The sequence below is a fragment of the Chinchilla lanigera genome, unplaced genomic scaffold, assembly GCF_000276665.1.
Source record: "Chinchilla lanigera isolate Chin_1 unplaced genomic scaffold, ChiLan1.0 scaffold00017, whole genome shotgun sequence".
Taxonomy (NCBI): domain Eukaryota; kingdom Metazoa; phylum Chordata; class Mammalia; order Rodentia; family Chinchillidae; genus Chinchilla; species Chinchilla lanigera.
In genome coordinates this window covers 28909738-28920892 of record NW_004955418.1, presented here as the reverse complement: position 1 = coordinate 28920892, position 11155 = coordinate 28909738, and the positions used below count along the sequence as shown (strand labels likewise).

Below are 11155 nucleotides of genomic sequence, written 5' to 3'. Positions count from 1 at the left end.
CCTCCCCCCTCTCTTCCTCCCTCCCTCCCTCTCTTCCTCCCTCCCTCCCTTCCAGCCTCCCCAAGAAGAAGCATGGCCAGCACCTTCTCCAAGCTGCTCACTGGCCGCAATGCGTCTCTGCTGCTTGCCACTGTGGGCACCAGCGCCCTAACCACTGGCTACCTGCTGAACCGCCGGAAGGTGGGTGCCGAGGCCAGGGGCCAGCACAAGCTATTTCCCCCAAGGTGAGTTCCCGGCTTGGAGGTGTTATCAAGTGTGGGAAGTACCAGTGTATCCCCAGAAGTACCAGCTATGCACAAAGTACAGCGCATGTTTAAGTGGAAAGATTATCGCCGTCAAAAACACGTTACCATGAGTCCCCCTCAACATACTCCCCATTCAAAGAAAAAGGCACACCCGCCTTCCCAGGACCGCACCCATCCCATCATCCGTGCTGTTTCCTGCAGCAGCTCTGGAGTCCTCTTGCCTGCGTGTCTTCATTTGCACTATCGTGGTGCCTCGACATGCTGGACTGATTCAAAATGTTTTCCTTTCATGGTCACTTTGACTGGGAAAAGACGGAAGTGACGTGGTGCCCTATCTGGTGAATAAGGTGGATGAGGACACAGCGCCGTGCTTTTATGAGCTGCCTTTCCCTCAGACGGCACTGAGCAGCAGGGCTCACCGTGCTTTTTATCACACCTCACAAAGACTCCGGAGCTGCTGAGAAAGCGGCAAGGACAATGGGACGTCTGTTCAAAGCAAGGGGGAGGGTTCTGAAGGGGATTCGTGGCAATGTGTCTCCTACTGAACTACACTTGTTTGAAGCTTAAGCATTCGCCGTGTGTTTTGATCCACCTCGACCTGCCCTCGTCCCCTGTTTACCTGAGCCGTAGCCTAAGCTCCTCCATGGCAGGCATCACAGGGTACCTATTGTCAGGGTGTCCTTTCCTGTGCCAGCTCCCCAGCACCCCTCATCTTTGAAGCCTCCCATACTTAACCTGACCCTGGCAGCTCCAGGCGGTTGGGCCTGCACCCAGCCCTTGGCCAGCCCCCACCCAGCTGCCCCTGACAGCCCCACTGTCCGCCCCCAGCGCTGACTACCCCGACCTCCGCAAGCATAACAACTGCATGGCTGAGTGCCTCACGCCGGCCATCTATGCCAAGCTCCGCAACAAGGTGACGCCCAGCGGCTACACCCTGGACCAGTGCATCCAGACCGGCGTGGACAACCCGGGCCACCCCTTCATCAAGACGGTGGGCATGGTGGCTGGGGACGAGGAGTCCTACGAGGTGAGCCCTTGGCGGCGGCTTCCAGAGTGGGGTGGCCCTGGCCCCAGCGCCCTTCTCTCCTCCAGGGCCCTGCGTTCTGGCTCCTCCTCTGTGCAGGGAAGGGGCCCCAGCTCTGTAGCACCCTGAGAATGCTTTGGGGACACCGAGAGAGCAGCTTCCCAGGTTCCAGCGCTCCCCCTTGGGAGTGCTCCGAGCTCACTGGGAAGGGGCTCGTGGGGAGCAGCCATCCCCCCTGCCATGGGCATCACCATGGAGACGAAGGTGCCCTGTGTGGGTGCTGGGTGCTGTGAGCTAGGGTTGGGTCCACGAGTGCTTAGGCAGGGGATTCTCTTTCCTGCCGCTTTCCTGCTGCCTGGCGGTCTCCCAGAACAAATGCATGATCTCCACCCCATCCCTGGTACAGAAGCACAGGACGGAGCTCAGTGCTGTTCCGGATTCTGGGCCTCATCCTTGGCAGCTGGCGGCCACTGCCCAGGGCCCACTGCATCCTTGTGCAGGGAGTTGCTCCCTGGAAGGCAGTAGTCGGGGAAGAGGGGAGCCGGGGGAACAAGACGGGGACTCAGGGACACAGCACCCGGCGTTTCTCCTCCCCACAGTGTGGGAGCCGGAAGTCGTGAACACTGCACACAGCTGCGGTCTGTGGCGCAGGTCCCCATCCTTCCCACCTGCGGCCTGTGTGTCCCCTTGTGTCTCCAACACCACCTCGGTCTCAGCGCCTGATCACCCCTGCCCAGGACCGAGCTGCCCAGCCTGTGACCTGGGACACCCCCACCCCGACAGAAGCCCCTCAACTCTAGCGCAAGACTCCTCGCTCAGCCTGCGGGATCCCCAGGAGTCAGCGAGATGACCCAGTCCAGCACCCCGCTTTCTCCCTAGGGCCCGGGGCTGCCCAGAGGGATGAGGGTGCTGTGCAGAGGACTCACCAATCACAACCTCAGACTCACTTCTGCACGGAGCCTGCAAAACTACAGAGGACGTCAACACTAGCCCTTAAGAAAAAAGGGCAGTGGACGCTCACTCGTGAGTGTGCTAACCTCCAGCAAGCCCATCTTCTCTCCCTCAGGTGTTTGCTGACCTGTTTGACCCTGTCATCAAACTGAGGCACAACGGCTACGACCCGAGGGTGATGAAGCACCCCACAGACCTGGACGCCTCCAAGGTAGGCCAGGCCCCTCCTTCCCCAAGGCAGCTCTTCCCTGGGCAGAGTTCTGGTTGGGGGGGTGTGTGGAGCAGAGAAGATTAAGAAAGTTTTGGAGTACTACTCTGCTGTGAAGAAGAATGAGCTTGAGTCATCTGTAGGAAAACGGGTGCGCCTGGAGATTATGATGCTAAGTGAAATAAACCAGATACATAAGCTTAAATATTGCATGGCTGCTCTTAAAGGAGAAACCCAAAGTATAACTAAGGGGCAAAATATAGATAATAAGAAGAAGGGAACTAGATCTTTGTGAAAGGAACAGGGGCCAAGAGATGGAGGGAGGGGGGAGGGGAAGCAGATGAAAAAGAAATTGAGATGTGTTATGTCCACATACAACACCCCAGGAGGAATGCGATTATTAACTGCAAACGTATACTAATATTTAAAATAGTTTTGAAAAGTATTGCTAGGGAGGCTGAGGCAGGAGGATTGCTAATTCGAGCCCAGGCTGGGTAATTTAGCCACTCAGTGAAACCCAGCACCCAATCAAAAAATACCAAGGGCTGAGGTGCTGCTCAGTGTCAAGGACCTGGGTTCCACCCCTCCTCCTGGGGATGAAGGGGGCTGTAACTAAACCTGCCCAAAAGCTCCTTTTTTTTTTACCCTAAACTGTAATGGGGTGTAAAGCAGCCTGGCCCTCACTTACCTCAGGCTCTGCCCCACAGGTCACGCAGGGGCAGTTTGATGAGCGCTATGTGCTGTCGTCCCGGGTACGCACCGGGCGCAGCATCCGCGGGCTGAGCCTGCCGCCAGCCTGCTCCCGCGCTGAGCGCAGGGAGGTGGAGAACGTGGCCATCGCGGCGCTCGAGGGCCTCAAGGGCGACCTGGCCGGCCGCTACTACAAGCTGTCGGAGATGACGGAGCAGGATCAGCAGAGGCTCATCGACGTGAGTGGGCGGGAGCCGGGTGGGACGGCGGCGGGCCAGCGATGGGCACGCAAGGTTGTGGGCCCCTGGGTGTGCGCCCGCCCTCACCTTAGCACCGGGGCGCGGAACTCACCTCTGCCCAGACGCTGCGAGACAGCGGCATTTTCAGTAGAAACTGATGTTTGGAGCCCAGGGAAGAGCAGAGACAGAATCTCCCATTTCACCCTGGCCGGGTGGTGTGTGGGAGGCGGAGGTAGGAGGATTGCAAATTGGAGCCCAGCCAGGCAGTTGAGCCAGAACCTGTCTCAAAATTAAAAAATAAAAAACACTGGGGATATAACTCATGGTGAAGGCCCTGGGTTCGATCCCCAGTGTTGCAAGCAAACAAACAAAACTTGTGTCATTTCAGAAGATGCAAATTCCACAACATACGCCCATGCCCAAACCACACAGGCCGGTTCTATGGTCAGTGGGCCATGGGCTCTCAGCTGGCCAACCATCCACCGCCACTGAGGAGCCGTCCAGCCAAGGAGCCCTGGACTTCCCACCTCCAGCTGGGGCTGGTTTCTGGGCAGAGTCTGCAGTACTCCTGGCTCAAGTCCTGCCTGGGCCTCATTCGTGGAGACACCAGCAGGACCCCTCTCTGTCCCTCGTCTCCTTGACCTTGGTGCAGTCAGACTCCAGTCTGTGACTTCCATGAGCCTCACGGCGGCAGACAAGTCGCTGCTGGGGAGAATTACACACACGGCAGGGGAGTGGCAGGCTTCGGCCCAAACTTTGATGCGGGCTCGAGTATCAGGCTCCAGGCGTAGCTTGGGAGCCCTGCAGGACCAGGCTGATGCGCGCTCTGCCCCTGCTTACCAATGCGATGGTGGCTGGATCGCTCTATCTCCCCGCACCTCCTGTGCAATAGAATAATTCCACTCTTTGTTATGAGGATGAAAGGAAGCAAGTTGGAACACCTCAGGTAGAGCCTGGCACACGCTGAGGCAGAAGTTACTAGCTGCTGTTTGTATTTCTACATGAGCACAGTCTATCTTTGATGCTCTTTAAATGAAGGACAGACGCTATAAATGCACCATGTAGAAATGTAGACAGTGGCTGTGAGAATAGACTCCAGACAGCACCCTCACCCTGCCCCGCCTTGCTGTGTGTGCTGAGAGGTAGCAACTGTGCTGGGTCCCACTCCAGTGTGGACATAGCCAGTGGCTTTCAGCCACCACCAGCCTCACCAAAGAGCATTCCTCGTGTCTAGAACCTTCTCCCTGGGCAGGGCTGCTAAGGGTGGGACGTGGGAGTCCGCACTGATTTTTAAGCCCTTGGGGTACCCTGTAGGGCGTCTAGCGGAGAACCAGCGTGCAAGAATCAAAACGAGGCCACCTGGTGTTTGCAGCCATCCCGAGCTCACTCATCTCTCCTCTTGCCTCTGTCACTTTGGCCTGCAGGACCACTTCCTGTTTGACAAGCCAGTGTCCCCTCTACTCACCTGTGCTGGGATGGCCCGTGACTGGCCAGACGCCAGGGGAATCTGGTATGGAGGCCGCATCTTCCCACTTGCCGTGTGGGCAGAGGATTCCTCAGACGGCTGCTATCCTAACCCAGGCTGCTGCGAGCCGCAGCTGACAGCATGTCCAGCTTGAGCTCACTGGAGAAGACAGCTCCTTAGAAGTCATGCATGTGTAAATATGCCCGGCTTTGGGGTGTTTCAGAGGTGCACAGGATGTGAGCCAGTTTGCATGGGTTATGTGTGGGGCTGGGGGAAAAGAAAAATGCGCTTCGTATTGTTCGACCTCGCAGAGAACCATGACACAACGCAGAACAGGACTCACCCCAAGCCTTTGTATTTCTATCCAAGAAGAAGACAATACCCCTGGCTCCTTGCACACTATGTCTGTAGCCAACTATAACAACAGTTGACTCTGACATCAGCAGGAGTCTTTTGTCTCCCAACCAATTCAACCAAAGAAAAAGACCAGCAAAGGAAAGGAAACAGTGATGATTTAAGAAAAATCAAAAAGAATGAATACCCATGCGCGTGTGTTTTATCAGGGCCAGCAGTCCTCAGCCCATTTTGAGTGCTATTCCTTGGCAGATTATCCTGACTCACCCAAAGGAGCTAAGGGTGTTTGTGAGCAGCTGCCCAGTGGTTTAGACAGGCAGAGTCTATGCCAACTGTGTGAACTCTCTTGTACCCCAGACACCTTGGGATGAAGGTGCAGCCTTTTTGTTTTTCAGTGTGCCCCAAGATTTTGGTTGAATTGGTTGGGAGACAAAAGAGTCCTGCTGATGTCAGAGTCAACTGTTGCTATAGTTGGCTATAGTCATAGTGTGCAAGGAGCCAGGGGTATTGTCTTCTTCTTGGATAGAAATACAAAGGCTTGGGGTAAGTCCTGTGCTGTGTTGTGTCACGGTGACCTTATTTTGTGGGACTTGTGCAGGCACGATTAGGAGCTAAGTGCCATCTAGGAAATGGTGGTGACCAAGCCCCCGAGGTGATGGTACTTTCACACCTGAGACACATGCAGTGAGTGCTCAGCTCTGTACTGCTCTCCTCCGCAGGCACAATTATGACAAGACCTTTCTCATCTGGATCAACGAGGAAGACCACACCAGGGTCATCTCCATGGAGAAGGGCGGCAACATGAAACGCGTGTTTGAGCGCTTCTGTCGAGGACTGAAAGAAGTAAGAGACTAGCCAAGTTTCTCAATACCTGCGAAAATAAAACATCTCTGATTTTCATTCTTTAAAAAGACACCATGGTGACTTCCAAGATGGGGCTAATTCTTTCTAGGACCAAGACTCTCTGTCGGGAGTGGGACTTTCAGCCCGGTGCTTCGGAAAGTAGGCGACTTCCTGTTTAGCAGGAAGCTTCCCTGCCCCTCCCAGGCACTGCAGAGTTGGGACCACAGTGTTCCCTTGTCCTCTTCCTGCTTCCTTAATGCTGCTCTTGACTGTGGTCAGCACCAGGTGGTACCGATGTCATCACCTGGCTGCAGCTGTCGCTGCTGAGAATCCCTGTGCTCGCCTGCTGTCTTGGTGTGAAAGCAGACATCAGATGGCATTTACTGAGAGCTTAGTATCTGCCTGCCCTGTGTTCAGTGTTTTATGTGGCTCCTCTATTTAGCTGGACCACTTTGATATTCTAAGAGGCGAGGCACATCACTTTAAAGCACTATGAACGCACTTCCCTTCCATTCATGGTCCCCGTGTCCCCGCATGGGGTCTGGGCAGCTGTGGGGATGGGCACCTGGGACTCTGCCCTGTGTTCAGTGCTGTCTCACTTGCAGGTGGAACGCTTAATCCAAGAGCGCGGCTGGGAGTTCATGTGGAACGAGCGTCTGGGGTACATTCTGACCTGTCCTTCCAACCTGGGCACAGGGCTGCGAGCCGGCGTCCACGTGCGGATCCCGAAGCTCAGCAAGGTAACCGGCAAGATTAGGGGACAGCAGGCCCTTTGTCCCCCAGAGCAGCTCACATGGAGCCATGCTGCCTAGTCCTTAACCCACCGTTTCTCCACTTGTAAGAGGAAAGTAGCCAGGTGTGGTGACGCACATCTGTAATCCCAGCACTCAGGAGGCTGAGGCAAGAGGATCGTTGCGAGTTCGAGACCAGCGTGGGCTACAAAGTGAGCTCAAGGCCAGCTGGAACTGCATAACGAGACCTTGTCTCAAAAAGACAAAAAAAAAAAAAAAAAAAGAGGAAAGTAATAAGAAAGGCTTATGATTGCCTCAAAATATGTCTCTGGTTCTGGGAGAAAAGGCTGGCAGCTGTAAGGTAATAGTGGCAGCCTTATGAGGAAGATTATGGCTTGTGCATCAGGTGACAGGTCAGGGTAGTGTGGCAAGCTGCTCCACTCATCTGGACGCCCTCCTTTCATCTCTGCTTCCTTTTACCCAGCCACCTTCCAAAAGCCCTGCCAGCGAGCACAGGAGCTGTAAACCCTAACGTAGCCCCTCTGCTTGTGCCATGAGCACAGACTTAGCAGTGAGCAGTGGCTTCCTCAGCTCCAAGCTGGAAGAAGGGGTGGAAGATTCTGGTGGGTGACTAGCAGTTTCTATCACTGTATGCCAAGGAAATTAGATACTTTCAAATCAGTTTTAGAAAATCTGCTCCCTGCCCCCCAAAAATAGAATGAGAAGTTTTGTTACTCCAGTGCCAAGAAAATGAAGTGATTGAACTTCACTTTCATGAAGTTCCTTCATAAGAAGGGGAGGGGGAAGACAGGGAAGAGGAAGAGGAGGGGGAGGAGGAGGAGGAGAAAAGGAGAAGCACCCAGGCTGCACGTGTGCTTGGTTTTGCTGTGGGCTGCCCCTTACCAAGCTACCTCACCAGACTGGCACCCTGCTCTTGGCTTCCCAACTGTGAACCAAATATGCTTCTCTTCTTTATAAATTACCAGCCTCCACCATTTTGTTATAGCAACAGAAAACTGACTAAGGCAGGAGCGGAAGCAGCTCCTACTCCATTCGGTGGTTCCAAGGTGAAAGCCCCAGCACAGTGAACAAATGCTTCGTAAATGTGAACGGTCATCATTTTTCACTCTATGTCTTTTTGTGGTGAGTGTACCAGTGGCGGTGAATTACATTTGCTTCTTATGACACTGAGTTTTACCCCTTGTCATAGGATCCACGCTTTTCTAAGATCTTGGAGAACCTGAGACTCCAGAAGCGTGGCACGGGTGGCGTGGACACCGCGGCAGTGGCGGATGTGTATGACATTTCCAACATTGACCGGATTGGCCGATCGGAGGTAGTGTCTCTTACCCTTTCCTGACATGAACTGATGCACTCAGCTGAGAGGAGAAATGCAGGAGGAGAATGAGCCCTGTGAGCCTTCCCTTCTGTAACACTCTCTTCTGGGGGAAGTAAGGCACAAATGCTGCATAACCCGGGAGCTTCCGGGCAGGTGAAGGGACGCACAAAGGAATTCTTGTCACACCTGTCCCGAGAGCTGTTCAGCAACCTTCAGCATCAGGCGCTCTGCTATGGCAGAGGACAGCAGTAGTTTGTCCCCGTGGTCAGAGGATATGTGTGTTGTCCTTCTGAGGTGGGGAAAAAAAGTGAAATTATTTCTAGATTCTGAATTTTTCCTGGTCCAGACCACATATAATCATCTTTACTCTGACATTCATAAATACTTGATCATTTCTAGAATTTTATTTTTAAGGTTAAGATGGCAAATAAGGTATGCACTTGTTATAGACACAGTGAGCTTATAAAACCAGCAACACTTAGGAGGAGCAGGATTCACGGAACTGTGCAGGCCGTGGATGGTGAGGGGGATGGGCAGGAAGCGCTCACTGATGGGTCCCACAGCTGAATGTTAAGCAAATACTGAGAACAGGAGGTGACAGCAGTCCAGGACACAGTGCTCAGAGGGCCTGTACATAGGAGCGCTGCCCGTTCATGGTGGGGGCCACCCTCACACTGTCACTGGTCCTTTACTGTAAGTTCCTTGGTGAGCATGTGGAAGTCAGCAAGCTGCCAGCAAGTATTGTTTCTGTTTTTATTTATTTTTAATTTAACATTGTCATCATGCCTCTTTTTGTTGGTGTATGTGATATGTAACCATTACATTACCCTGGGGATTGCTCTGTGTCTGCGGGTCTTCCTCCCCTGCCCTTCCCACTCTGCCCACCCTTCCCCAGATCCTCTTCCCACCTCCAGAGCCTGCCTCCTGTTCCCTGTCATCCCTCTTTCACTTTGCTCTTTAAATTATTTATACTTTGGGTTTCTCATATAAGAGACACCGTGGGATACTTAACCTTCCATGTCTGCTTCATTTCACTTAGTGTTATGTCCTCAAGGTTTATCCATTTTCCTACAAATGACTCAGATGTACCCCCTTTGGTGGCTGAGCAGTACTCCGTTGTGTATTTGGACCATATTCGCTTTATCCATTTGTCTGTTAGTGAGCACATACATAGACCTCTTCCTAAGAGACCTCCCTCTTCCTAAGAGACTCCTTCCATAATTTAGCTAGTATGAATGTTCAAAACCATTTAATCTAAAACTGTTTGGATCAAACCATTGTGAACATTATTCTAAATTATTTTCTACTCTTTTAAAATAATTATTCAGAAAACTTTAAAACTTGTTATTATAACACATAATGGTTATTATATACTTTTCCCCAATGCATGAGCATTTTCCTACAATATTAAATATTCTTCAAAACGATGCTTTTGAAGCTGGGGGCACAGGTCAGTGGTAGAGCACTAGGCTGGCATGTGTGAGGTCCTGCATGTGATCCCCAGCACTGAAAAAAACAACACAACAAAGAACAACCCAAGAAACCCTTACCATCCAAAAGATATGATTTCTAATGACTACATGGTAAAGATAGTCCATTATCTGATGTTTTCTTGACTGATTGTAGATTTGTGCCATGATAGAGTCCTACGGGCCTGAGTGGAAGTCCCACCCCACACTTTACTAATCTGGGGAGATTGGCTGAATAAGTGAAGCGGGGTCCCTCAGTGCTGATTGCTCTCTGGCCCGCCCTCCTGGAGGTGGGGCCTCTCTTGGAGGGTATAAGTGGAGATGGGAAGGAAGTGGACGCAGTCATGCCTGAGGTCTGTCCTGGCTCAAACTTTCAGTAACCCCCCCACCTTACTGCTCACCCTCAAGTTACATCATGCGTGGCATGCTGCCTGGAGTGAATTAAAACCAGTATTTGGAAACCAAATTCTAACATGTTTGTTTAAAGCAGAAATTTTCAAATATCAATCTTACTATCATTTGCAAAGTTTCCTGTATGCAATAAATTTGTCTGGCACAGTAAAACCATGATTTGGTGGCCAAACATTTCATTTAAATTTTTTTTCCCAGAAAGACATCCAATGTGTACACAGTGCTATCCAAGCTCTAGCATATTCATGTCCAGAGGGCTTTGCAGCGGGCTGGCACTCAGAGCAAAAGAACAACACTAAGTTGTCACTGTGTAGTCCTGATTGGAGACAGACTCTGGCATTTCTGCAGAGATTGAGGGGGAGAAGGTGCATGAAATGAGACTGACGGCTTTTGCACATTGAACAAGTCCTCACACACAGAGTAGTGACCCATCTTAACAGAGGAGAGCTTGAGAGAACCCCTCTTGGTCCCTCTGTCTCCCGTCTCTGGCCAAGGCCTCCTGATGACCCTCTCCCACAACCTGTTGGGAAGCAGTGCGGAGGAGGCGACTGTCACAAACCCAGCCACGTGGCTGGTCTCCTCATCCCACTGTTGCTCCTATCGATCAAAGCCCTGCAGGTGTCTTCAGTTCACATTAATCCTTCATCTCTTTTGCTGCCAAGGTGGAGCTGGTCCAGATAGTCATCGACGGAGTCAACTACCTGGTGGACTGTGAGAAGAAGCTGGAGAGAGGGCAGGACATTAAGGTGCCCCCGCCGCTACCACAGTTCAGCAGGAAGTGAAACGTCCCTGTCCCCTTTGTAACTAGTCTGCCTGCTGGTACGACAGACACAAAGAAGTCTCTACTCTGAGAGTTTCTGTAGACTTGCAAAAATGTAAAAGTGCAGATCCTGCCTATCTTTACAATAAAACTCTCCTTAATAGCTTTGGTCTATTTCTCTGATTTTTAAGTACTACTAAGAAAGGTTAACGCATGCACTTACAAGTAGCAATAGACAAAAATATTTCGGCTCATGGTAAAACTGTTATTTATAAGACTGTTTGTACATGCATCGCAACTACTATACAATAAATAGTCAACCCTTTACAAGTCCCTTGTGGACACGATTGGAAAATGGGGAACTGATAAAATAATCAGTTTTTAAGGACCTAGAACAAGAGGACACTATTTCCTGGCAGTGTAGAA

At 51.8% G+C, this 11155-nt stretch overlaps 1 protein-coding gene across 2 annotated transcripts in view; it reads left to right on the top strand.

The window, feature by feature from the left end:
- Ckmt2 (creatine kinase, mitochondrial 2 (sarcomeric)) overlaps nt 1-10894 on the top strand; it is a 19111-nt gene extending 8217 nt beyond the window's left edge. For both annotated transcript variants that reach the window (XM_013513078.1, XM_005382313.2), the window contains exons 2-10: nt 56-224; nt 1074-1272; nt 2336-2431; nt 3136-3357; nt 4782-4867; nt 5896-6019; nt 6625-6759; nt 7961-8086; nt 10632-10894. In XM_013513078.1, the coding sequence (XP_013368532.1) occupies nt 73-224; nt 1074-1272; nt 2336-2431; nt 3136-3357; nt 4782-4867; nt 5896-6019; nt 6625-6759; nt 7961-8086; nt 10632-10751 (1260 nt within the window). In that variant the 5' untranslated portion in view covers nt 56-72 and the 3' untranslated portion in view covers nt 10752-10894. The remainder of the gene's footprint in view (nt 1-55; nt 225-1073; nt 1273-2335; nt 2432-3135; nt 3358-4781; nt 4868-5895; nt 6020-6624; nt 6760-7960; nt 8087-10631) is intronic.
- The last annotated feature ends 261 nt before the right edge of the window (nt 10895-11155 follow it).